Source organism: Saimiri boliviensis, chromosome 4 (assembly GCF_048565385.1).
Source record: "Saimiri boliviensis isolate mSaiBol1 chromosome 4, mSaiBol1.pri, whole genome shotgun sequence".
Lineage (NCBI taxonomy): Eukaryota > Metazoa > Chordata > Mammalia > Primates > Cebidae > Saimiri > Saimiri boliviensis.
In genome coordinates this window covers 31,414,736-31,438,471 of record NC_133452.1, presented here as the reverse complement: position 1 = coordinate 31,438,471, position 23,736 = coordinate 31,414,736, and the positions used below count along the sequence as shown (strand labels likewise).

At 44.9% G+C, this 23,736-nt stretch overlaps 1 protein-coding gene across 1 annotated transcript; it reads left to right on the top strand.

Moving 5' to 3' along the window:
• Positions 1-13,407: 13,407 nt before the first annotated feature.
• On the top strand, positions 13,408-23,266 carry HEBP2 (heme binding protein 2). Its single transcript, XM_039467823.2, has 4 exons — positions 13,408-13,679; positions 14,230-14,365; positions 15,034-15,214; positions 22,670-23,266. The coding sequence occupies exons 1-4, from the start codon at positions 13,578-13,580 to the stop codon at positions 22,866-22,868; spliced, it is 618 nt and encodes a 205-aa protein (XP_039323757.1). The 5' UTR covers positions 13,408-13,577; the 3' UTR covers positions 22,869-23,266.
• Positions 23,267-23,736: the final 470 nt, after the last annotated feature.

The window sequence follows — 23,736 nt, the reverse complement described above, 5'->3', positions numbered from 1 at the left end:
AGTGATCCACCTGTTTTAGCCTCCTAAAGTGCTGCTGGGATTGCAAGCATGAGCTACCACACCCAGCCCTTTCCGACTGTTTTAAGCCATTTAAGCCAGGCTTGCTACTTGAAGACAAAAGCATCCCAACTGCTGCAATTATTTATTTATTTCTTTTTGAGACAGAATCTCACGCTGTTGCCCAGGCTAGAGTGCAGTGGTACGATCTTGACTCACCGCAGCCTCTGCCTCCCCGGTTCCAGTGATTCTCCTGCCAGCCTCCAGGTAGCTGGGATTACAGGTGCCCACCATCACGCCCGTCTAATTTTTGTATTTTTAGTAGAGACAGAATTTCACCATGCTGGCCAGGCTGGTCTGGAACTCTTGACCTCAAGTGAACTGCCTGCCTTAGCCTGCCAAAGTGCTGGAATTACAGGTGTGAGCACCTGCACCTGGCGGCTACAATATCTAACTAAGGAGATGCATTGCCATGTTTTAAAATATTCTGATAAGACAAATAAAACAAGTAACCAATGCTAGCACTCATGAAAAAGGTTATAGTGATTTAGGGGAAGAAATATTTTATCTTACAGAACCGAACTGAAGCAGTGAAGCAAAGAAGCCATAAACCAAGGATTGCCAGACTATTGCAAAGCCCACTCAAAACCTGTTTCTGCATATCCTGTGAGACAATGTTTGCATTTGTAAATAGCTGAAAAACAATGAAAAGGAGAATATTTCTGACGTATGAAAATTATGTAAATCCAAATTTCACCGTCTAGAAATAAAGTTTTATTAAACAGTGCGGTGCTCACATGCCTGTGGCTGCTTTCATGCTATGAGGTTAGAGTTGAGTAACTCCAATAGAGACTATATGACCCAAAGCCTAAAGCATTTACTGTCTGGTCTTCAGAGAAAAAGTTTGCTGGTGACTAGACACAGTGGCTCATGCCTGTAACCACTTGGTAAGGCTGAGGAGGGAGGACTGCTTGAGGCCAGGAGTTTAAGAACAGCCTGGGCAACATAGCACAGCCTCTCACAATCTTTACAAAATTTTTTTAAAATTTTTTTTAGATTTGCTGGCTCTTAGATTTTAACCTTAATTGCATAGTAAAATCACTTGGAGGATCTTTCAGAAATCTGATACCAGGACACACAGACCAATTACATAGAAATAGAACCAGCAGTGGCCAGGTGTGGTGGCTTATGCCTGTAATTCCAGCACTTTAGGAGGTCGAAGCACGAGGATCAATTGAGCCCTGGAGTTTGAGACCAGCCTGGGCAACCTAGCAAGAACCCCTCCCTCCCCAAAAAAAGTTTAATTAAAAAGAAAAAAAAAAAAGAAGTAGAGCCAGTGATTCTAATCTGAAGCCAAGATTGAAAGCATTGCTCTAAGTAATATGAGTGAGCCATAAAATACAGGTGAGTTTCAACGTGGACAGATTTAGGGTAACGGGTTTAGGGAAAATGAGATCTGAAAATAGTTTGGAGCCTTCACTTGTAAGCCGACATTCTCTGTAAACTGTTTCCCGATGCCGTCAACCTAACATGCAGCTGCAGCCAATTCAATTCACAAAGCGGGATTTGCAGGCAGAACATTAAGAACGACAGAGTAAACAGTGCATCTTTTTCACATGTTGACACAATTGGCAAACACGAGTAATCTGGCTGTTAGCACTGCGAGAAAAAGTGGAGTTTAAGAAAATTCACAAATAGAAGCATTAAATTGTTAACAACTAAAACGTATTTCGGGAAGAAATAATTTTAGCAAGAAAAAGTTATGAATAAGAGAGAATAATAGAATTCGTGACTAGAATATGGATATTTCACTAAATTCAATGATGGACCAGAAAATATCTTTATCATTTTATAGAAAGGAAGTCTGCTTTTGGCCCTGGCTTGTAAGGAACTTGGAAGTCATCCTAACAATAATAAAAAGCTGAACCAACAGAAAAATCAACTCTTCTTAAATCCATTAGAGAACTGAGGTCACAGGACAAATCACTGCCCCCAAAGTTGGGGAGACAGACAGGTGGACACAGAGAACCACAACTTACCTGAGCAGAAACCTCCAGGAACCAGCCAGGGTTGGAAAACCTGAACTGTAATTGATGAGTTGCTGGAAGCTCTGAAAGTTAAAAACTCTAAGGGTGCCATTCATGGAGGGCCCCCACACTTTTTAAAATATTACCTCCAGGACGCCTATCAGGCTCTCACAGTGAAAATCAGAGAAAATCCCCTTGTGCTTCTGGCAGGGACGGGGTTGGGTGTGAGGAAGCAACCATTTTGAAATGCTGCAGTGTTCTGTTCATAACAAGGCCTGCCTTCAGGAGAATTTATTTTACCTAACTGACCTGGCGGAAGGGAAATTCCCAGCTTCCGCCTCCACTAGCCTTCCACATGGAGAAGGGAACTACTCGCTCTAGCCTCTCTAGCCATCCTGTCCCACCTATAGAGGGGGAGAAATAATGAGAAGCACGTGTGAAGCTCACCGCGCAGGGGCAGAGGTTCGCTACAACAGCAGACCTAATGAAAGAGCGGCAGAATGCGCCCTTCCCCACGCTCTACCTCCGCATTATTAAGGGCCTGATTACCAGGTCCACCTTTCAACAAGAAATCGCAAGGCATCCTAAATGGCAAAAGCAAAAACAAAACCAGAGTTTGAAGAGGCAAAGCAAGTTATCAGAAGCAGACTCAGGGTGGAATGTTGAAATTCTCAGACCAAAATGTGAAACAACCAGGATTAATATGCTAAAGACTCTAGTAGAATAAGTAGACAATATGCTGGAACAGATGAGTAACATAAGCAGAGAGATGGACATTTCAAGAAAACAAATCACAAAACGCTGGAGATCAAAACCACCGTAACACAAATGAAGAATGTCTTTGATGGGCTTATTAGAAGACTAGACACAGCTGAAGAAAGAATCTCTGAGCATGAGGCTTTGTCAATAGAAAATTCCAAAAAGGAAAAGCGAAGAGAAAAGAAAACCAAAAAGAGGAACAATATCCGAGAACTGTGGAACAATGACAAATGGTGTCACATATGCATAATGAAAATACCTGAAGGAGAAAGGAAGAGAAAAAATATTTGAAGTGATAATGAACTCAGATAAGATAAAGATCACTTTCTAAAGTTTTCAAACTGGGCCAATTTCTATGTTTATTCAGAAGAAACCATGAACATCAGTTCTATGGCAAAATTGGGTTGGTTTCATGTTCAGAGACATTTATAGCAACTTATTTTTTACAAAATTCATGCATGTGATCAGTGGACTCAATACACTGATATTGGCATAGACCAATTAAATCACGGCAGTACTTGGGGGTTCAGTAGCCTACAGCATGAGCTACACACAGTCCTATGCAGTAGACATGCATGTTGGTTTAAGATGAACTGGAAATTTTAAAAATATATAAAGGATTTCATTGCAGATAGCTTGAGAGGCACTGATCTAGAAGATGAGATGTTCCAGGCATTACTATTAAACCTTTTCTCCATGATAGTGGATTTTTTTTTTTTTTTTTTTTTGAAACAAGGTCTTGCTGTATGACCAAAGCTGGAGGGCAGAGGGATGATCACTGCATCCCTTGATCTCCAGGGCTCAAGTGATAGTCCCACTTCAGCCCCATTAGTAGCTGGGACTATAGGCTCAGCCACCATGCCCAGCTAATTTTTTAAAAACATTTTTTTTTTTTTTTTTTTTTTTTTTTTTGGTAGAGGCATGGTCTCACTATGTTGCTCAGGCTGATCTCAAACTCCTGAGCTCAAGTGATCCTCCTGCCTCAGGCTCCTAAAGTGCTGGGATTACAGGTGTGAGCCAACATGCACGACCTCGGAGGCAAGTTTTAATCTGTTACTTATCTCTCCTACACCTGGGTCTCATTGCACACAGGCAGACACTCAACTGTGGAACAACCTGGTAGACTAGTATGCAGGACTTATACTGAGGCTGAGAACTGACTGGTTTACAGATTCTGTTAAAGATGCAGGCAGAGGAACTCCTCTTCTGGGAAGTTGGACACTGAACCTCTGTAACAACTCTGTTCTCAAAGTCATTAGGGAGTCAAGTCGAATTCCTACTAATTCTTTAATTTATCTTAATAGAGAAATAATGCAGGCCAGGTGTGGTGGCTCACACCTGTAGTCCCAGCAGTTTGAGAGGCTGAGGCTGGAGGATCACTTGAGCCCAGGAGTTCAAGATCCCATTTCTACAAGAAATTTTTTTTTTAAATTTGCCAGCCATGGTGGTGTACGCTTACAGTCTCAATTACTCTGAAGGCTGAGATGGGAGCATGCTTGAGCCCAGGAGTGTGAGGCTGCAGATATTGCCACTAAAACAAAAGAAAAGGAGAGAAAGAATATGATAATTCTACTGCAACAGTGAAAACCCCACATGTAATAGTTCAAGGTAACATCTTAGCTGCCCCATAATTTTGGGAAATGACCTTTTACCAAGTGATCTATTAGAAACATTTTATCTTAGCTGCATCAAAGATTAGTTCCTTTTCAGTGCTTCTGAGAATGTAAGCTATCTAGGTATGATATATTTGGTCATCCATTTTTACTTCAAAGCATAAACCTTTTAAAATCAATACGGATAAGCCTCTCTTTTTTCATAAACACCTACCACAGACAAGTTTTATCAAGCCTCACTCTGATTAAAATTGGTATTTTAATTTTTAAAAGCATTTTCAGCTTTAGACTTTAGCGTTTTTATCCTCAATCCCACAATTCAGTAAGTGTCTCTTCATTTTCTGTGGCAGATAAGAAAGGTGGTTCCCAGATGCTACTAAAAACACTCAGTTCCTACCTATGCATCTGCCAAATTCTGTGACTGGCATTCATTCAACATTTATCATGCAATTATGGATCGGGCACAGAGCAAAGCGCTCAGTGTAGGAGGTGCTTCATGGGTTGCTTTGTGTCTAAATAATTAACGGGTGTACTAATTCTCATCAAAACTGAAGGAAAAGCCAGCCAAAAGAAAAGACTACATTTCTTGTTAGAATACCAAGTTGCTACCCATTTTGCAGTTATCACATCTGAGACAGTGGTAACTATAAAGGGACCAGATAGCCAGGTCACTGCTGAGAGTGAAGCCGTGCAGCTGTAGTCCCAGCTACTCAGGAGGCTAAGATGGGAGGATCCCTTGAGCACAGCAGTTCAAGGCTGAAATGCTCTGTGATGGTGCCTGTGAATAGCCACTGCACTCCAGCTCGCACAACATAGTGAGGCCCTGTCTTTAGAAAAAAGAAAAGAAACCTGGGCATGGTGGCTCATGCCCGTAAACCCAGCACTTTGGGAGGCTGAGGCAGGCAGATCATGAGGTCGGTCAAGAAATCAAGACCATCCTGGCCAACCTGGTAAAACCCCGTCTCTACTAAAAATACAAAAATTAGTTGAGTGTGGTGGTGCATGCCTGTAGTTCCAGCTACCCAGGAGACTGAGGCAAGAGAATCACCTGAACCCAGAAGGCAGAGGATGCCATGAGCCAAGATCCGCCATTGCACTCCAGCCTGGGCAACAAGAGTGAAACTCCATCTCAAAAAAAAAAAAAAAAAAAAAAAAAGAGAATAAAGAAAAGAATAAAAGACCAGATGTTTAACCAGGTTATGAGTGCATGGATGACACCAGAAAGACCAAAACCAAATTCTATTTGTTGCTAAAACCCACTATATTAGTACATTCTAACAGTGCTGTAAAGAACTACCTGGGACTGGGTAATTTATGAAGAAAAGAGGTTTAATTTACTCTGCAGGCTTTATAGGAAGCATGGTTATGAGGCCTCAGGAAACTTACAATCATGGCGAAAGGTGAAGGGGAAGCAAGCATGTCTTACCATGGCAGAACAGGAGAAAGAGCATGAAGGAGGAAGTGCCACACACTTTCAAACAACCAGATCTCGTGAGAACTCACTCACTATCACGAGAACAGCAAGGGGAAGTCCACTCCCATGATCCAATCATGTCCCACCAGGTCCCTCCCCAGACACGTGGGGATTACAATTCAAGATGAAATTTGGGTGGGGACACAGAGCCAAACCGTATCACCCACCAACACCTACTGTAATACTGTATAGAATAAACACTGTTCAAGTTATTCTTTCTGAGAAACATTACCACAAGCATAATGTTATTTTTTAAAATAACCATTTTCTTATCCTCACAGTTTCTGTGGGTACTTCAGGGATAACTTGTATCTCCTCTATGACTTCTGGGACCTCAGCAGGGAAGACTCAAGGATGCCTGGAGGTAAGTCAATGGTGGGCTGGAATCATCTAAACACTTGCTTACTCAACATGAGCAGTGGTTGATGCCAGCTGTCAGCCAGGTCCTCAGCTAGGATATCCTACACATAGCTCTCTATGGAGCTGCTTAGGCTTCCCTTCAGCATGGCTGTTGGATTCTAAGAGCAATTGTCTCAAAGAAAACTAGGTGGACAACTTTAATGATCTAGCCTTCCACTGTCATCATAAGCCTGCCAAGCTTCAAGGAAGGGAGAAAAGACATTCACCTCTTAATTAGAGGTATGTCAAAGTGACGTTATAAGAACAGCACATTGGATGGAGATAATGTTGCAACCATCCTTGGGAAATGAAAATCTGCCACAAGTATGGAATAAATAAACAACGTGTGACACAATGATATTACTGACAGTACTATTCTCAAATATTTTGAGCTCTCCTTTAAAAGCACAGATTGACAGCATTTTTTGAACACCTTTGAGGTTAATGAAGGCATGGTAACTTGCTCTGGCCAAGGAAAGTGGATGGAAAAAACATGCAACTTACTGCAGGAAGCATTTACAGTTGATCCTCATTATTCACAAATTCCATATTTGCAAATTTGCAAATTTGCCTGCTTGTTAAAATATCTTTGTAACTCCACAGTCAATATTCATGATACTTTCTGGTCACTCACAGACATATGCATGACCAGAGCAGTGGAAAATGCAGGTTGCCCAGTGCACACATTCCCAGCTGAAGTTGGATGAGGAAAGCTCTTGTTTTAGCTCTGGTGCTGTAGACAATGTCCATTTCACAATCTATGGCGTGCCACTGATTTTTGTGCTTTTCGTTTGCTGTTTAAAACAGCCCCCAGGCTTAGGGCTGAAGTGTTGTCTAGTGTTCCTAAGTGTAAGAAGGTTGTGATATGCCCTATGGAGAAGACATGTATGTCATTCAGGCATGAGTTATAATGCCATTGGTCATGAGTTCAATGTTAATGAATCAACAATACCTGTTAAATAAGATATCTTTATGTAGAAACACACATAAAACAAGGTTATGTATTGACTGGTTACTGAAAATACTGTGACCAGAGGCTTACAGGAACCTAACTGTATGTTTCCCCTAGGAGCAATAGTTCAGTATTTGCTAAGTCAGTGTTCATTGTTACTTTAAGGAATGTTAACTACCACAAATAATGAGAACTGGCTCTATTACTGGTGTGGGTCTCTCAGTACTCTCTTCCCTTGCCTGGGTGATCGTGGAGGTACCTGTTTATATAAAGGTGCCATGCTGCAGCATGAAAAGGGCTGTCCAAAATCCTCATTCAGATCCAGAGAGGACTCTGCTTGAGCAAGGAATCAGCTGTTGCTTATGGCCAGTGCTATCTGAGGTTGTTTCTACAGCGTAACTTAGTCTTTCCTCACCAAGCACAACACTAAATAACTGCTCCTAAAATACTGCTTGTAAGGCCAGGCATGGTGGCTCATGCCTATAATCCCAGCACTTTCTGAGGCCAAGGTGGGTGGACTGCTTGAGCACAGGAGTTTGAGACTAGCCTGGGCAACATGGCAAAACCCTATCTCTACAAAAACAACAAAAAAATTAGCCAGGTGTGGTAGCATGTGTCTGTAATACCAGTTACTCAGGAAGCTGAGGTGGGAGGATCACTTGAGCCTAGGGAGGCTGCATAAGCCGTGATTGTACCACTGCACTCCAGCTTGGTTGACAGAGTAAAACCCTGTTGATAGATAGATAGATAGATAGATAGATAGATAGATAGATGATAGATAGATAAGTATTGCTTGTTAATTGAAGATAAACGTACTTTTGAAAGACAAAAAGAAGAAGAAACATTTGGGAGCTCTGCCCCTCCCCCTCAGCTTCATCGATTTCAAAATGTGGAAAATAGAACCTACCTCAAAATTTGCTGAAAAGCTTAAATAAAATGTCTGCTTCATAGTGTCATATAAACATTGATTAAATATAAGCTAATAATAAAAATTTACTATAATTAATCAACCAGAAAAGTAACTAACACTAACTTGATTATTTTGAAATACGAATGTAAGACTTGAAGATTGTTTATTAACTTTTAAAAATTTAAATAATTTAAAGTTTATTAAATTTTACTAAACTTTATTAAACTTGTTCTAAACTGAAATCCTATTATTTTGAAATAAATCCTTTTCTTTCCTTCCTCTATTCTTTTGTATGACTAGTCACTGCCTTGTAAATATAGATAATGCAGTCTAGTCACCTGCTGTTGTCTTCACTAATTGCATATTCCAAACCCTAAAAAATAAACATCTCCAAATTTAGCCTCAGATTTTCTGCAAATAAAATGTTCCCCTCCAAAAAAGGTATTGATAAATGTAGAAGATACTTCATAGATTAAAAAAAAACAGATTTTATAAGCAATGATGTAAATTACTCTCTTTTTCTTTTTTAAAAAATTAAAACCTGTGATAAAGTTACATTTTCAACTATGCAAAGTCACCTAAGCAATGGATCACATCTGTTATATAGTTAAACTAAACAAGCTATTTTAAAAAATAAGTTAAAATTCATTATTTAGCCTTCACTAAATAATTCAAACTTAGCTCTGTATAATAATAGATCTGATAGAACCACTAGAAAGTGCCATGTGTCCTCAGAACACTGCACAATTGTTTGGGCAGGGAAGGGCAAAGAAAAGAGAAGACACGAATTGCTTTAGAAGCACTAAGCCCATAAAATGGGATATTTTCTGGCAACTCAAAAAATTAAGTACTGGTACATGCTCAACATTGAAGAAGCATTATACTAAGAGCAAGCAGCCATTGCAAAATATCACATATTATAATGCATGATTCCATTTGTATGAAATATCCAGAATAGGCAAATTCATAGAGACAGAAAGTAGATTCGTGGCTGCCAGGGGTTGGGGAAAGGGAGATGGAGAGTGATGACAAGCTATACGGAGTTCCTGTTTGGACTGATGGAATGTTCTAGAATTAGAATTAGATAGTAGAAATGATGTTTGTACAACATAGTGAATATACTAAAACCACTGACTTGTACATGGTAAAATAGTGACTGTGATGATATGTGAATTATATCTCAAAAAAGATTTTATTTATTTGTTTATTTTTTTGAGACGGGGTTTCTCCATGTTGGTCAGGCTGGTCTTGAACTCCCGACCTCAGGTGATCCACCCGCCTGGGCCTCCCAAAGTGCTGGGATTACAGGCATGAGCTACTGCGCCTGGCCCTCAAAAAATATTTTAAAGCACTGGGTGCACTGCTTTAGTCTATTTTCTATTGCTTATAACAAAAAAATCTGAATCTGGGTAATTTATAAAGAAAAGGAATTTATTTTCTACAGTTATGGAGGTTGGGAAGTTCAAGGTCAAGGGGCCACATTTAGAGAGGGCCTTCCTGCTGATGGGGACTCTCTTCAGAGTACTGTGACGGCACAGAGCATTACATGGTGACGGTGCTCAGTGTGCTAGCACAGGTCTCTCTTCTTCCTCTTATAAAGCCACCAGTAGCAATCTTGTGCTAATCCAATAATCCATTAACCCATTAATCCATGAATGGATTAATTTCAGAGCCCTCATCACCCAATCACCTTTTAAGGACCCACCTTTCAATACTGCCATAATCGGGGATTCAGTGTCAACATGAGTTTCCGAAGAAACGAACATTCAAACCACAGCGCAAACCCACCAGGATGATTATAATCCAAAAGCCAGATAATAACACATGTGGAGAAATAGAATGCTCATACCCAGCTGGTGAGAATGTAAAACGGCAAAAAAACAGTCTGGCAGTTCCTCAGAAGGTAAAACACAGAGTTACCATTTGACCCAGAACTTCCACTCCTAGATATTTATCTAAGAGACGTGAAAATGTACATGTACACAGAAACATGTACATAAACATATATAGCAGCTTTATTTATAATAGCCAAAAGTTGAAAACAGCCCAAATGTCCCTCATCTGATGAACTGATAAAGTGTTTATCCAATGGAATATCAATCAGCTATAAAAAGAAATGGAGTACCTGCCACAACACAGATGAACCTTGAAAACATTTTGTCAAGTGAAAGAACCAGTCATAAAGGACCACATAGTATTATGAGTCCATTCATATGAAATGTTCCAAATAGACAATGCTGTAGAGACAGAGAACAGATAAGTAGTTGCCTAGGCATGGGGGTGGGGAATTGGGAGGTGGTGGCTAAATATTAATATAGAGTTTGTTTTGTTTTGTTTTGTTTTTGGGATGGACTCTCGCTCTGTTGCCAGGCTGGAGAGCAGCGGTGAGATCTTGGCTCACTCTATTCTTCTGCCTCAGCCTCCAGAGTATCTGGGATTACAGGCGAGTGTCACCACATCTGGCTAATTTTTGTATTTTTAGTAGAGATGGGGTGTCACCATATTGGCCAGGCTGGTCTCAAATTCCTGACCTCGTGATCTGCTCGCCTTGGCCTCTCAAAGTGCTGGAATTACAGGCGTGAGCCACAGTGCCTGTCCAATTATAGTTTCTTTAAGGGCAGGGAGTTATGAAAATGTTCTCACATTGTGATGACAGTTGCCCAGCTCTAAAGATCCTAAAAACCACTGACCAGTACACTTTAAATGGGTGAACTTTATGGTGTATGAATTATATCTCAATAAATCTCTTGGAAAAAATAAATAATACATCTAACAAAATTAATTTTAAGGGACATTTATTCCTTTTCCAATTGGTTCAGCAAAACCAGGTGGAAGAGAAGGTTTTAGCAGTTAGAAAAAAAGAATTCAAATCTGGGGTTTGGTCATTATGAAAATGAGAGAAGAAAAGACAAGAAGTGGTTTCACCATACAGACCTCTCCCTGATCCCAAAGCTTAATATGCGCTTGCCAAGTCAGAAAAGAGACACAGTTGACTCACAAGCAGGTTTGAACTTGAATAGAACCCTAGACAGGGCAGTCTAGGTGCCCAGGAGCCACTAGGCACAGCACAAGAGGGCAAAAAGTCAACACAGGGGAGTCTGGACCCTCAAGGTTTGGGAGTTTAAGCACCCCACTTCTGGCTCAGGGATTTGGGGAGAAGGGTAAACAAAACCTACTTGGAAAATAATTGGGGAAGAAAACCAAAAATTGCCTTCAACAGGGTGAGGACAGGGAAGGCAGCAGGGTCAGGGACAGGAGTATTTCATACCACTAACTAGGGAGGCTGTAAGGGACCATCTTCAACCGGCTGTAAGGGAAAATCCACAGGTGGGAGAGAAGGAAAGGGAACACGGCTGGTAGGATGCAATAGCCCTTTCCTTTCTGGGCACAGGAGGGCAGCCAGGGCATCAGGTCCAGGCAGTGACCTCACAAAGACAGCAGTTTTTGCAGCTTAGAGATCACCCACCTGGCCCACCCAGCTACTGTTTCTGCTCAGCGTCGGCTTGCGTGGGGCCACTCTCCGCCCCAAGGGAGTGGAGAGCTCTGCAGCCTGAGGCCCTGCCTCTCCCTCTGAGGCAGCACTAGCCTCTGCCCCCTCGGCCTGCGGCTCCTGGCTCTCAAGAGTGGCAACAACCTTCCCTTCCTGGGCAGTGGCCTCGTGGCGTCAGGCACTGATCTCCCCCTCCTCCTGATCATCCTCTGTAGGTGAGGAGGCAGAGGAATCACCCCACCCTCCTTCCGATTTCTCTTGAAGGACAGACAAGCTGCTCAATTTGAAAGCCTTCTTGAAAGAGATTTTTGGTTTTTTGAGACATGGTATCACTCTGTTACCCAGGCTAGAGTGCAGTGGTGCGATCTCGGCTCACTGCAGCTTCCGCGACCTTCCCAGGCTCAAGCGATCCTCCCACCTCAGCCTCCGGAGTAGCTGAGACCACAGCCCCACCACGCCCAGCTCTGTGTGTGTGTGTGTGTGTGTGTGTGTGTGTGTGTGTGTATTTGGAAGGCAGCTATGCTCACCATTATCAGAGCTTTTTTTTTTTTTTTTTGTAGAGACGGGTTTTTGCCATGTTTCCCAAGTATTTTTGTAGAGTCAGATTCTTGCCATATTTCCCTGGCTGGTCTCGGACTCCTGGGCTCACGCGATCTGCCTGTCTTGGAGTCCCAAAATTCAAGGATTATAGGCGTTAGTAGCCATGCCTGGCCTTGAAAGACAATTTCATCTTCCTGGGAGTCTTCTTGCTGGGAAGGGAGGCTCCCCCTTGGTCTCAGCCCCCTGACTAGGGGGTGCTGGCTCCACATTGCCAGTGGCCCCGGCTGGCTACCTCTTCTGTTCCGTTCACAGGGACCGATTCCCTTTCACCCTTGGGGGATGTCACCATTGCTTTTCACGCGGCCACCCTCCTGTCAGTCGGCTACTGAGTAGGAAGTGCCAGCTGCCTCTGCAGCAGTCACGTCGCCCCGGGGAGCCTCGGAGCTCTGGCTGCCCACGATGAGGGTCTGCTGGGGTCGCTGGAGTCGCGCAGGGTCCCCGCGCAGGGCACAGTCACGCGGGACAGCCTGGCCGGCGGAGTGTCGGGGTGGGAGGGTTGAGGAACCGAGCCGCACCCCGCTCGGCTCCGGAAAGCCCTGGTAACCAAAATTCTTGAAACGCACTGGAGTCTGGCCTCGGCTCTACCTCTTCCCTAGTCCCGTTAAGCCTGGGAGGATGACTCGGAGAGTTTGGGGTCCTGCCGAGGAAAAGTTCAGAAACCAGAAGAGTTCCAGATTCTCCCCTTGCGTCTTTGAACCCGCCACCTCCTCCACAAGGAACCCTGAGGAGTGCCTGGGCCCTAGGACACCTTCTTGGGGTGAGTATGGCCGCTCGCCCTGGCTGGGCCCCGGGAGTCGGGTCGCCAGACGCCCCCTCCTGCCTTTCTCTGCCCGCGGCGGCGCCGGGACACCCTCTAGGGGCGGGTGGCCGTCCCCGCCGCTGCCAGGGCTGAGTCCCATCCGCGCCCGCGGTTCCCAGCGCGGGCGGGACCGCGGCAGAGGTGCCCTAACCGGTTGCACGGAAACCGCGCCACCCCCGGCTGCCCGCGGGGCCACCTCTGCGCGACTTTCCCTCAAAAACAAGGGCAGGGGCAGGGGAGGGCGGGGGGTGCCCCCAAAAGAAGGCGGGCCAAAGCGAGCGAGGCTCCCAGTCCCCGCGGAGGGGCCGGGGCAGGGCGCGCCACCCTTGTCGGATCTGCCAGGGGTCCGGAGCCGGCCACGCCCTGGTGGCGGTGCCCCCTAGCGGCCCAGGGCCGGGCGCACCCGGCGAGTTCGGGTCTCCTGCTCGGCGGGGAGGAGGGACCGCGTCTGCAGGGCGGGGCCTCCGGGCCTCGGCGGGGCGCGCACACGAAGGAGGGGGGCCGCGGTGCGGGCCCTCGGCGCGGCTGGCCGGGTTCCCGGAGCGTCGCCGCCGCCCATGGCCGAGCCGCTCCAGCCAGACCCCGGGGCGGCCGAGGTCGCGGCGGTCCAAGCGGTGGAGACGCCGGGCTGGAAGGCTCCGGAGGACGCGGGCCCCCAGGTAGGCGCCGACCCGGGAGCAGAGGGACCGGGCCGGCCTTCGGGCTGATGTGCGGTGAGGCCGGCGGGTCCGGTAGAGTTAAGTAAAAAGTACAATTTTTAAAATGGTCCGAGCCCCTACCCCTAATCTTAGGCAAACGAGAAACTCCAGTCATTTAGCTCTACCCTCCCGCTACGCGCAGTACAGGTCCCACCTCAATTTCTTGTCTTTGCTGGGTGGCGGGGCGGGGAGGAACTGGTTACGTCCCAGAACGCGCGGTGGAACCCTCCGAGCAGAGGGGGAGTCACAGATGCTTGTCTTTAAAGCGTGAATGGAGTCCCCAGCGTGAGGGGTTGGGGCCGCCGCGGTCCCTAATGGCAAGGAGGGGAACCTCTTGGAGGGGCTTTTCCCAGCCCTAAGGATCGGGGACCAGGCCGGACCCCAGGGCCCAGGGTGCAGCCCCTAGACAGGCCGGCTCCAGATCGACCCGAGATGATGGCACCGGTATTTTCGCATCTCACTCCTCCCCCTCTTAGAATTGCTTCTCGAAGTTTTCTCTATTCCACTTTAGCCCGGAAGTTATGAGATCCGACACTATGGACCAGCCAAGTGGGTCAGCACGTCCGTGGAGTCTATGGACTGGGATTCAGCCATCCAAACCGGCTTTACGAAACTGAACAGCTACATTCAAGGCAAAAATGAGAAAGGTAAAAGCAGTTTTCCTGGTAATTATGCATATTGTGATTCAGTCCCCAGGCTTACTATTGAGTGTTAGCTTATTAAAGAAATATCCTTTATCATAGAAAAATAACCAAGTCATCAAAGACTTGTCTTGTTTTCAGACAAGACTCATCAGGACCAGGGTTTACACTGTTTTCAACCTCTGTTTTCTGATTTTCCTGCATGAACTGGGGTTGGGTGTAACTCGTGATAAGTCCTTTTCCACGGCTGACACTTCAAAATAATTTGGTGACTGGCAGGATCAGAGGCATCAGGAAACAAGGAGGTACCAAGATTAGAAGCATCAAGTCATAACTTTTGCTCTGGCTTTGCTGCTATTTATATTTTAGCAGGTCTCTTAGCCTGTGGGACCTCATTATCTGAATTGTAAAAAATAATTGACTGACCATGTAATCTCTAATTTCCCCTTTTATCTCTAAAAATTAAGAATTAACCCAAAATATCAGTATTACAGAAAGTGGTTTAATGTGGGGAGTAATTGAGTAATTTTGACCTTACTGTTTTAAGATGAAAATTGTATTAAAGGTAAATGTGTCAATAAAGTAAATCAAAACACAAAGATCAAAAAAGAATAGGTTAAATGTTTAAAGTAGCCAAAAAATACACTAAATTCGCTTTCATTTTTATGTCACAGAGATGAAAATAAAGATGACAGCTCCAGTGATAAGCTACGTGGAGCCTGGCTCAGGTCCTTTTAGTGAGTCTACCATTACCATTTCCCTGTATGTTCCCTCTGAACAGCAATTTGATCCGCCCAAGCCTTTAGAGTCAGATGTCTTCATTGAAGACAGAGCCGAAATGACTGTGTTTGTACGGTAAGTGGTAGCTAATTTATAGCCTTGCCGACTGGTAGTTTTACTTGCGTGCTCTCACAGTTTAGCGCCAATGCAATTTCAAAAGGCTTTTCACCCTTCGGTAAAATCAGATCTAATGCATTTTGTGATGTTTTCCTCCTGGCTTTGTTTTTTATGTTACCGAGGTCTGCTGAAGATAGAATCACTTTGTTTAATGAGTCTGTTGCATGCCCTTCATATAAGACACGGTGCAAACTACATGTCCCCAAGACAAAAGACTACAATATAGTTAGACCTGAACGAAAGTACCTTAAAACAAAAGTCTTAGTCTGTTCAGGTGTTTGTATCAAAATGCCATAGGCTGGGTAGCTTAAGAGAAACAGAAATTTCTCTCTCACATTTCTGGAGACAAGGACGTTCAAGTTAGAGGTGCTGTCACTTTCAGTGACTGGCGAGGGCCTGTTTCCTGGTTCATGGATGGAACCTTCTCGGTAATATCCTCACGTGGTGGAAGAGCCAAGGCAGCTTTACTGGACATGTTTTACAAGTCTCTACTCTCAGGACCTCATCGCTTTTCCAAGGCCTCCTCTCCTAATATACGATCACATTAGTGATTAGGTTTTCAAAATACGAATTTTGAAGCCAAGCACTTTGGGAGGCTGAGGCAGGTGGATCACTTGAGCCTGGGAGTTAGAGACCAGCCTGGGCAACGTAGCAAGGCCCCGTCTCTACAAAAAAAAAAAAAAAAAAAAAAGTGTATGTGTGTGTGTGTATATATATATGTACACACACACACCACACACACACACACACACACACACACACACACATATATGCATGACAGGTCTCATGGCATATGCCTGTGGTCCCAGCTACTTGGGAGGTTGACATAGGAGGATAACTTGGGCCCAGGAGGTCGAGGCTGCAGTGAGCCATGACTGTACCAGTGCACTCCAGCCTGGGCAACAGAATGAGATCCTATCTCAAAAAAAAATGTATATATGAATTTTGGGGAGACACAAACATGGAGTTCATAGCATTCTGCCCTGACCCTGTAAAATTCATATCATCTTACATCTGGAATACATTCATTCTATCCCAATAGCCCCAAAAGTCTGAATTCATTCCAGCATCAACTCAAAAGTCTAAATTCATCTAAAGATCATCAAAATCAAACCTGAGGCTCAAGGTACAATTCATCCTGAGGCCAATTCCCCTCCATCTGTGAACCTGTGAAATCAAACATGTTACATGCTTCCAAAATACAATGGTGGGACAGACAGAGGATAGCTACCCCGTTCCAAAAGGAAGAAATAGGAAAAAAGAAATGGGTAACAGGTTCCAGGTTAAGTTCTAAGTCTTCGGATTCGTTTTCTGTGACTCAGAGCTCTTCCCTCTAGGCCCACTGGGATGAAGGTCCCACTTGTGAAGCTCTGCTGAACAGAGGTTGGGGCCCCAAGGCTTCAAGTGGCCCTGCCCATGGCTGTGGATGGCTCTACCCCATTGCAGCTCTCACAGTTGGAGGGACCCCCTGCAGTTTTACCTGGCTCGTATGGTACACCGGTGGCCCTCCCAGTCTCGTGTGCCCTGCTCCCATGGCTCCATTTGCCATTTCCCTATTGGGGACTCTGCAGTAGCTCACTCTCACTATGGCTTTCTGCTTTGGTCACATACCCAAGGCCCTGGGCAGCTCCATCCTTCAAGATGAATATAACCAAACCCTCGCAGCTCATGTACTCTTCAAGATGGCATCACGTGGATGCTGCCGAGGTGAACTGCCTGTGTCTTCCGGAGGGACGGCCATTGCAGCCCAGGCCACACCTCAGCCCACTGGAGCTGAACCTGGGGCATCCAAGGAGGACTGCGCTGGAATGAGGGAACGTAGTGGCCAGGCAGTGCTAGGCAGTGAGTTCCAAGGCCCCCAGGTGCCCAAAGACCCTCCTTTGAAATTCTTCTGCCCCCCTAGGCACTGCAACTTGGCATGTGATGGGAGAGGCAGCTCATAATTTCTGAAATGCCTTTGGCACAGTTCTTCCCTTAGCCTGGAGAATAGGTCCTGGTTTCTGTTTAGATGGCGGTACCACAGTAATCTCCTTATCAAAGGTTGCTTGCCTTACCCTTGTTGTCTCTTGAACAAGCTTTCTCATTTCTTTTCATATGGATAGGCTAAGAATTTTCCAAATGTTTAAGTTCTGCTTCCCTTTTGATTAAAAATTTACTCTTTAAATTCTCTCTTCTTGTATTCTACTATCAAGAGAAGCCAAGCCATAGCTTCCATTCACATTTTGCTTAGAAAATATTCAGCCAAGGCTGTGCGCGGTGGCTCATGCCTGTAATCTGAGCACTTTGGGAGGCTGAGGCGGGCTGATCACCTGAGGTTGGGAGTTTGAGACCAGCCCGACCAACATGGAGAAACCCCATCTCTACTAAAAATACAAAAATTAGCCAGGCTTGGTAGCGTGTGTCTGTAATCTCTGCCACTCAGGAGGCTGAGGGAGGAGAATCGCTTGAACATGGGAGGTGGATGTCGCAGTGAGCCGAGATCGCGCCATTGCAGTCCAGCCTGGGTAACAAGAGGAAACTCCATCTCAAAAAAAAAAAAAAGAAAGAAAGAAAGAAAAAACAAGATAATATTCAGCCAAATATCCTATTTCATAACCCACAAGTTATACTGTCCACATTACACTAGGACACAAACAGTTTCTTTGCCACGTCATGACAAGGATCACCTTTCCTCCAGGTTCCAATAAATGTTCCTCATTTCATTCCAAGACCTTATCAAAATGGCCTTTACCTCAAACCACCATGACCCGGTTTAACTCCCACCCTCTCCTTAGAGTGCCCTTGCCTTCCTTGGCAGTGCCTCTGTATCTGTCACGTGGTTGCCGTCGTCTCCCACGTGACCCCTGCAGCAGTCATGTGTGGACCAACCTGGTCCCTTAATACTCACTTATCCTTTAACTTTCAGAGTGTCACTCTTGTCATTTCTCCCCTCCGGTTTCTTTACCTCGGTTGGTTCCTCCTCCGCTTCTCACCCTAGGAACACTGTTGATGCCCGTTTTTGACCCTCATTTCATAGCTGACTTGTTCTGAGTGATCCATTCATATTGCTTCAACTCCCTGAGTCGAATGATCCTCAAATCTAGTATATGTTTCCAGATCTGATTTCCCTGCTTGTTGGACATCTCTGTTTTGGTGTTGGGGGAATCAAAATCAACAACCCTAAAATGAGCCTTCCCCCAGTTCCCAAATCTTCTCTGATCTTACAGCGCCTGTCTCCGTTGAGGGTCGCATCAGCTAGATAGCCTCCTTTTTTTTTTTTTTTCGTTTTGAGACGGGGTTTCGCTCTGTTGTCCAGGCTGGAGTGCAGTGGCATGATCACAACTCACTGCCTCCTGGAACACCTGGACTCAAGGGATCCTCCCACTTCAGCCTCCTGAGTAGCTGGCACTACAGGTGTGTGCCACCGCCATGCCCAGCTAATTTACAATTTTTTGTAGGGATGGGATCTCATTATGTTGCCCAGGCTGGTCTTGAACTCCTGAGCTCAAGCAATCTACTTATCTCGGCCTCCCAAAGCACTGGGTTTTCAAGCATGAGCCACCTTGCCTAGCCAAGACAGTTTCCTGAGCAAGGAACTTACAGTCACCATCAGTACACGGTTCCTGACAATTGGTTCCAAATCTGTCCCCTTCACCTCAAAAATGATTCCAGGCTTTGTTCCCCTGTCTGCATCGCCATGTTACTTATTCGAGTCTTCATCTTATAGGGACCGCACTAAGTTATCTTTGTGTACCCCAGTTCTCGGCACATGCCTGACACCCCCAATAGATACTAGGATGTTCACTGATCTCCGTTATTTCTTGACTGTTTCACTTGAGTAGCCTGCAAGCCGTCTTCACTGCCACCAGCCTTTTCCTCTCCTCTTCCACACTGGAACTGTGATCTTTCTCAACGACAAAAGCCCAGACTCTCCGTCACATTCCTCTTGCTTCCCCAGGGAAGCTCAGATTGTTCACACAGTGCAGCGCTTCACGTGACCTGGGCCAGCCCTGTCTGTGCAGCTCCCCTTCCCACCACGTGTGCTTCTCACCCTTCACAGAACATGCCATGTTCTTCCACATCTTGTTACCTTTGACCTCAGGCACATGAGTCCACTTTTCCTTGCTAAAATCTGAAGGTTTTAAAATGCATATAATCATAGTACTTACCTATCTCATAGAGTTGCCATGAAGATCAGATGAGTTAATTTACGTAAAACACTTGGAACATGAGCATCAAACACTCCTAGCTCTAGTACTCTCTTTTCTCTCTTCCTGGAGAGCCCACTGTCATCCTTCAGGACAAATGACACCTTTTCTGTGATGCCTTTTTCAATTTCTCCATTTAGCTAGCGACTCTGCGCTTGGTGCCCTTCCTTCTATTCTTCCTCTTCTAAGTAATAGTGACTATTTTATAGACTGAAACTTCGTCAAGAATATGACAGCGTGTCTCTGTGTTCATATATTCCAGCCCCTGGCAAGGCAGGCATATGGGGGTGAGAGTGGTGGGCACCATTTTGTGTTCTGAGTAAAACAGTGACTAGATCATTCTGAAACAACACATATTCAGAGAACAAAAGCTGATTTCTAATTAGAGGGTTCAAGATTTGATTTTTAAGGGAAAATGAATTTGAAAACAAATTCCTTTTAGGCAGAACATGCTAAGCATTGGTTATTGGTTATTATTAAGGAAATAAATGACATATTTCAGAGCCAAAATATTTCTTTTTTCTTTTTTTGAGACGAAGTTTCACTCTTCTTGTGCAGCCTGGAGTGCAGTGGCACAATCTTGGCCCACTGCAACCTCCACCTTCCAGGTTCAAGTGATTCATCTGCCTCGGCCTCTGGAGTAGTTGGAATTACAGGCACCCACCATCATGCCTGGCTAATTTTGTATTTTTAGTAGAGACGAGGTTTTACCATGTTGGCCAGGCTGGCCTCAAACTCCTGACCTCAGGTGATCCACCCGCCTCGGCCTCCTAAAGTGGTGGGATTACAGGTGCAAGCCACAGTGCCTATCCCAAAATGTTTCTTAACATGTGGTTCAGAATTATAGTCAAATGACATAAAGATGATAGAAGAGTTCTATCAGCTCTCCTGTGGTGTTTATACATGTGCATGCCGAGATTCCTAACTTGACAGGATTAAAGGGAACTGCAGGCCAGGAATGGTTCTAGGTGCTAGGTAGACATTGTTACATAGAACAGACATGGTTTGTACCCTTGAGAAATGGTATCTCATCTGAAGCATGGTAGGATTGATTTTTTGCATTGGCGCATTGATAACAGAACTTAAATCAAATAAGGTATATTAAGTACACTTTGGTTTCTCAGTGTTCCTTATTCTTAACTCTCGAAATCAAATTCATCATGCTTGTGTGGCAGCAGCTCAGCTAGGTCAGTGATTTAATCTCAGGATGTTTTTGTTTATCTACTGAAAAATCTATTCTTAAACTTTTATTCTCTTTTCCCACTTCTTATTTTAACCTTTTGACTGTCTTTTCTTCCACATCCCCACAGCAGCCTCCTGACTGGATCCTTCCTCACCAATCTATTAGCTGTTAGCTTATATTCTAACCCAGATCTGATCAAGTTGCACCTTGCTGCTCAACATCCTTGGAAATAATCTCAAACGGCCTTAGGCTAATGTACAAGGTTCTTCCTTCTAGCTCTGACTCACCTTCCTGGCCTCATTTTCTGCCTCACTAGGAAAACACTTGGTATTTTTAGATGGATGGTCTCTTTCCTATCACTCCCCTTTCTTTGTTCAGCAAAACCGTCCTCCATTCAGGCCCAACTCAGATGACCCTCCTTACCCCAGATTTAACCACGTCCTCAATGCTCCCACCACACATTGATCCTGTCCCTGTTTGTTTAAAACCCTTCTCAGAGGCTGGGCGTGGTGGCTCATGCCTGTAATTTCAACACTTTGGGAGGCCAAGGCAGGTGGATCACTTGAGCTCAGGAGTTTGAGACCAGCCCGGGTAACATCATAAGACTGTCTCTACAGGTTTTTTAAAAAAATTAGTCTGGTGTGCACCCGTGGTCCCAGCAAGTCAGGAGGCTGAGGTGGGAGGACTGTTTGAGCCCACGAGGTCAAGGGTGCAGTACGCTGTGCCATCATATTCCAGCCTGGGCAACAGAGTGAGACCCCGTCTCAGAAAAAACACACACACAAAAACAACGAAACAACCTTCTCAGGATATATAGAGAGAGCTGCCAAAACGTTGATCTCTTCCATTGGATCATAAATTCAGAGAGGTGAAAACTATAACATATTCATTTGTAATCCAGTGCTTATTCTTTTCCTTAGGAGAGAAAAAAGGGCAGTGTTCAAGAGAAAATCAAGTCTGGAAAAGGGGCTTCTGCATGGGTGTCAGTGTGGTCCTCCCTCTGATCAACAGCACCAGCATGGGTGTGGGAGCGTGGTAGAAAAGCAGACTCGGCTGGGTGCCGTGGCCCACGCCTATAATCTCAGCACTTTGGGAGGCCAAGGCGGGAGTTTCACCTGAGGTCAGGAGTTCAAGACCAGCCTGGACAACATGGCAAAACCCCGTCTCTACTAAAAATACAAAAAAAACTAGCTGGGCATGTTGGTGCACGCCTGTAATTCCAGCTACTCAGGAGGCTGAGGCAGGAGAATTGCTTGCACCTGCAGGCAGAGGTTTCAGTGAGCAGAGATCACGCCACTGTACTCCAGCCCGGGCAATAGAGAGAGACTCTGCCTCAAAAGAAACAAACAAAATGTAGACTCTCAGGCTCCACCCCAGACCTGAACCTGCATTGTAGCAAAATCCCCAGGTGACCTGTGTGCATGTTAAAGGTTTGAGAAGCACAAGGTATAGCACTTGAGACTGTATAGGTTCCAAATCTGCGTGTCAACAGATGGAAGGAGGGGATGCATCCTCCTGGGTTTCCTCAGTGCTTCTGAGGTCACACAGAGACCGGGAATCATAGGCAGGAGTGGTCGGTTCATCTGCTGAGAGGGAGTAGCTTTTCTAATTTTTACTTTTTGAAAAAGAGTCTTGCACTCTGTCGTCCCAGGCTGGAGTGCTGCAGTGCTCTCCTAAGGAAAAAGGAAAAAGCAGTGCTGCAATCTTGGCTCACTACAACCTCCACCTCCCAGGTTCAAGCAATTCTCCTGCCTCAGCCTCCCAAGTAGCTGGGATTACAGGCGCCTGCCACCACACCTGGCTAACTTTTGTATTTTTAGTAGGGATGGGATTTTACCACGTTGGCCAGGCTCGTATTGAACTTCTAACCTCAAGTGATCTGCCCACCTCGGCCTCCCAAAGTGCCAGGATTACAGGCATGAGCCACCGCTCCTGGCCGGGAAGGGGTAACTTTGAAGCTGCGCTTCACCCAACATTCACAGTACCAGAGCCAGCTTTTTGCTTCAGACTGACATTCACAGTTATTTCCTTTCTCCTTTGCAGGTCTTTCGATGGATTTTCTAGTGCCCAAAAGAATCAAGAACAACTTCTGACATTAGCAAGCATTTTGAGGGAAGATGGAAAAGTTTTCGACGAGAAGGTTTACTACACTGCAGGTTACAACAGTCCTTTCAAATTGCTTAATAGAAATAATGAAGTGTGGCTGATTCAAAAACGTGAACCCTCCAAAGAAAACGAATGAGAAAATGAAAGGAAGTTCCACTGTCAGAGGCAAAACGACTGTTTATCATAGACATCAACAGGACCTAAAAGTCAAGTGCGTGTCTAGTGTCCTCTATTGAGAATACCACTGTTAATTAAGCTTACTTAGTGTTAATTAAGCTTATTTCCAATGTGCCTTTTTAATGCTTGAAGCTTTATCTACATACACAGGAAACAGAAGGCAGTAGTCTGTAAACATATAAATTGGTCATAACTATGGTGGTCTTTATTTCTGTGAGGATCCAGGGAAATTTCATGACACATCCCTCTTTTCCACTCTATCACTATCATATTGCCTTTTTTTTTTTTTTCTTCTTGGAATTGTGTCAGTTGGATGAGATCTCCTCCAGATAGTATCAATAAAAATGTTAAGATTTATCTTGTGTGGAACCACTGGGCTGTCAGGCCCAGAGACGTGAAGTTCAGTTTTTGCAGCTGCCACCACACATTCTCTGTTGAACCCGCTCACGCATCCTCCCACTGCCCCACTGGACAAGAATACTCCATTTCAACATAGTTAATTCATTCCTTCCTTTCTGGTCTCCACCCCCTAAAAATCTTGCTTTTCCCCCTAAACATTTAATTAAATTGTCACGTATTTTCTAGTGGGTTTTTTTGTTTGTTTTGTTTTGTTTTTGAGATGGAGTTTCCTCTCGTTGCCCAGGCTAGAGTGCAATGGCATGATCTCCACCTACTGAAACCTCCACCTCCCGGGTTCAAGCGATTCTCCTGCCTCAGCCTCCTGAGTAGCTAGGATTACAGGCATGCACCACCATGCCTGGCTCATTTTGTATATTTAGTAGAGATGGCGTTTCTCCGTGTTGGTCAGGTTTATCTCAAACTCCCGA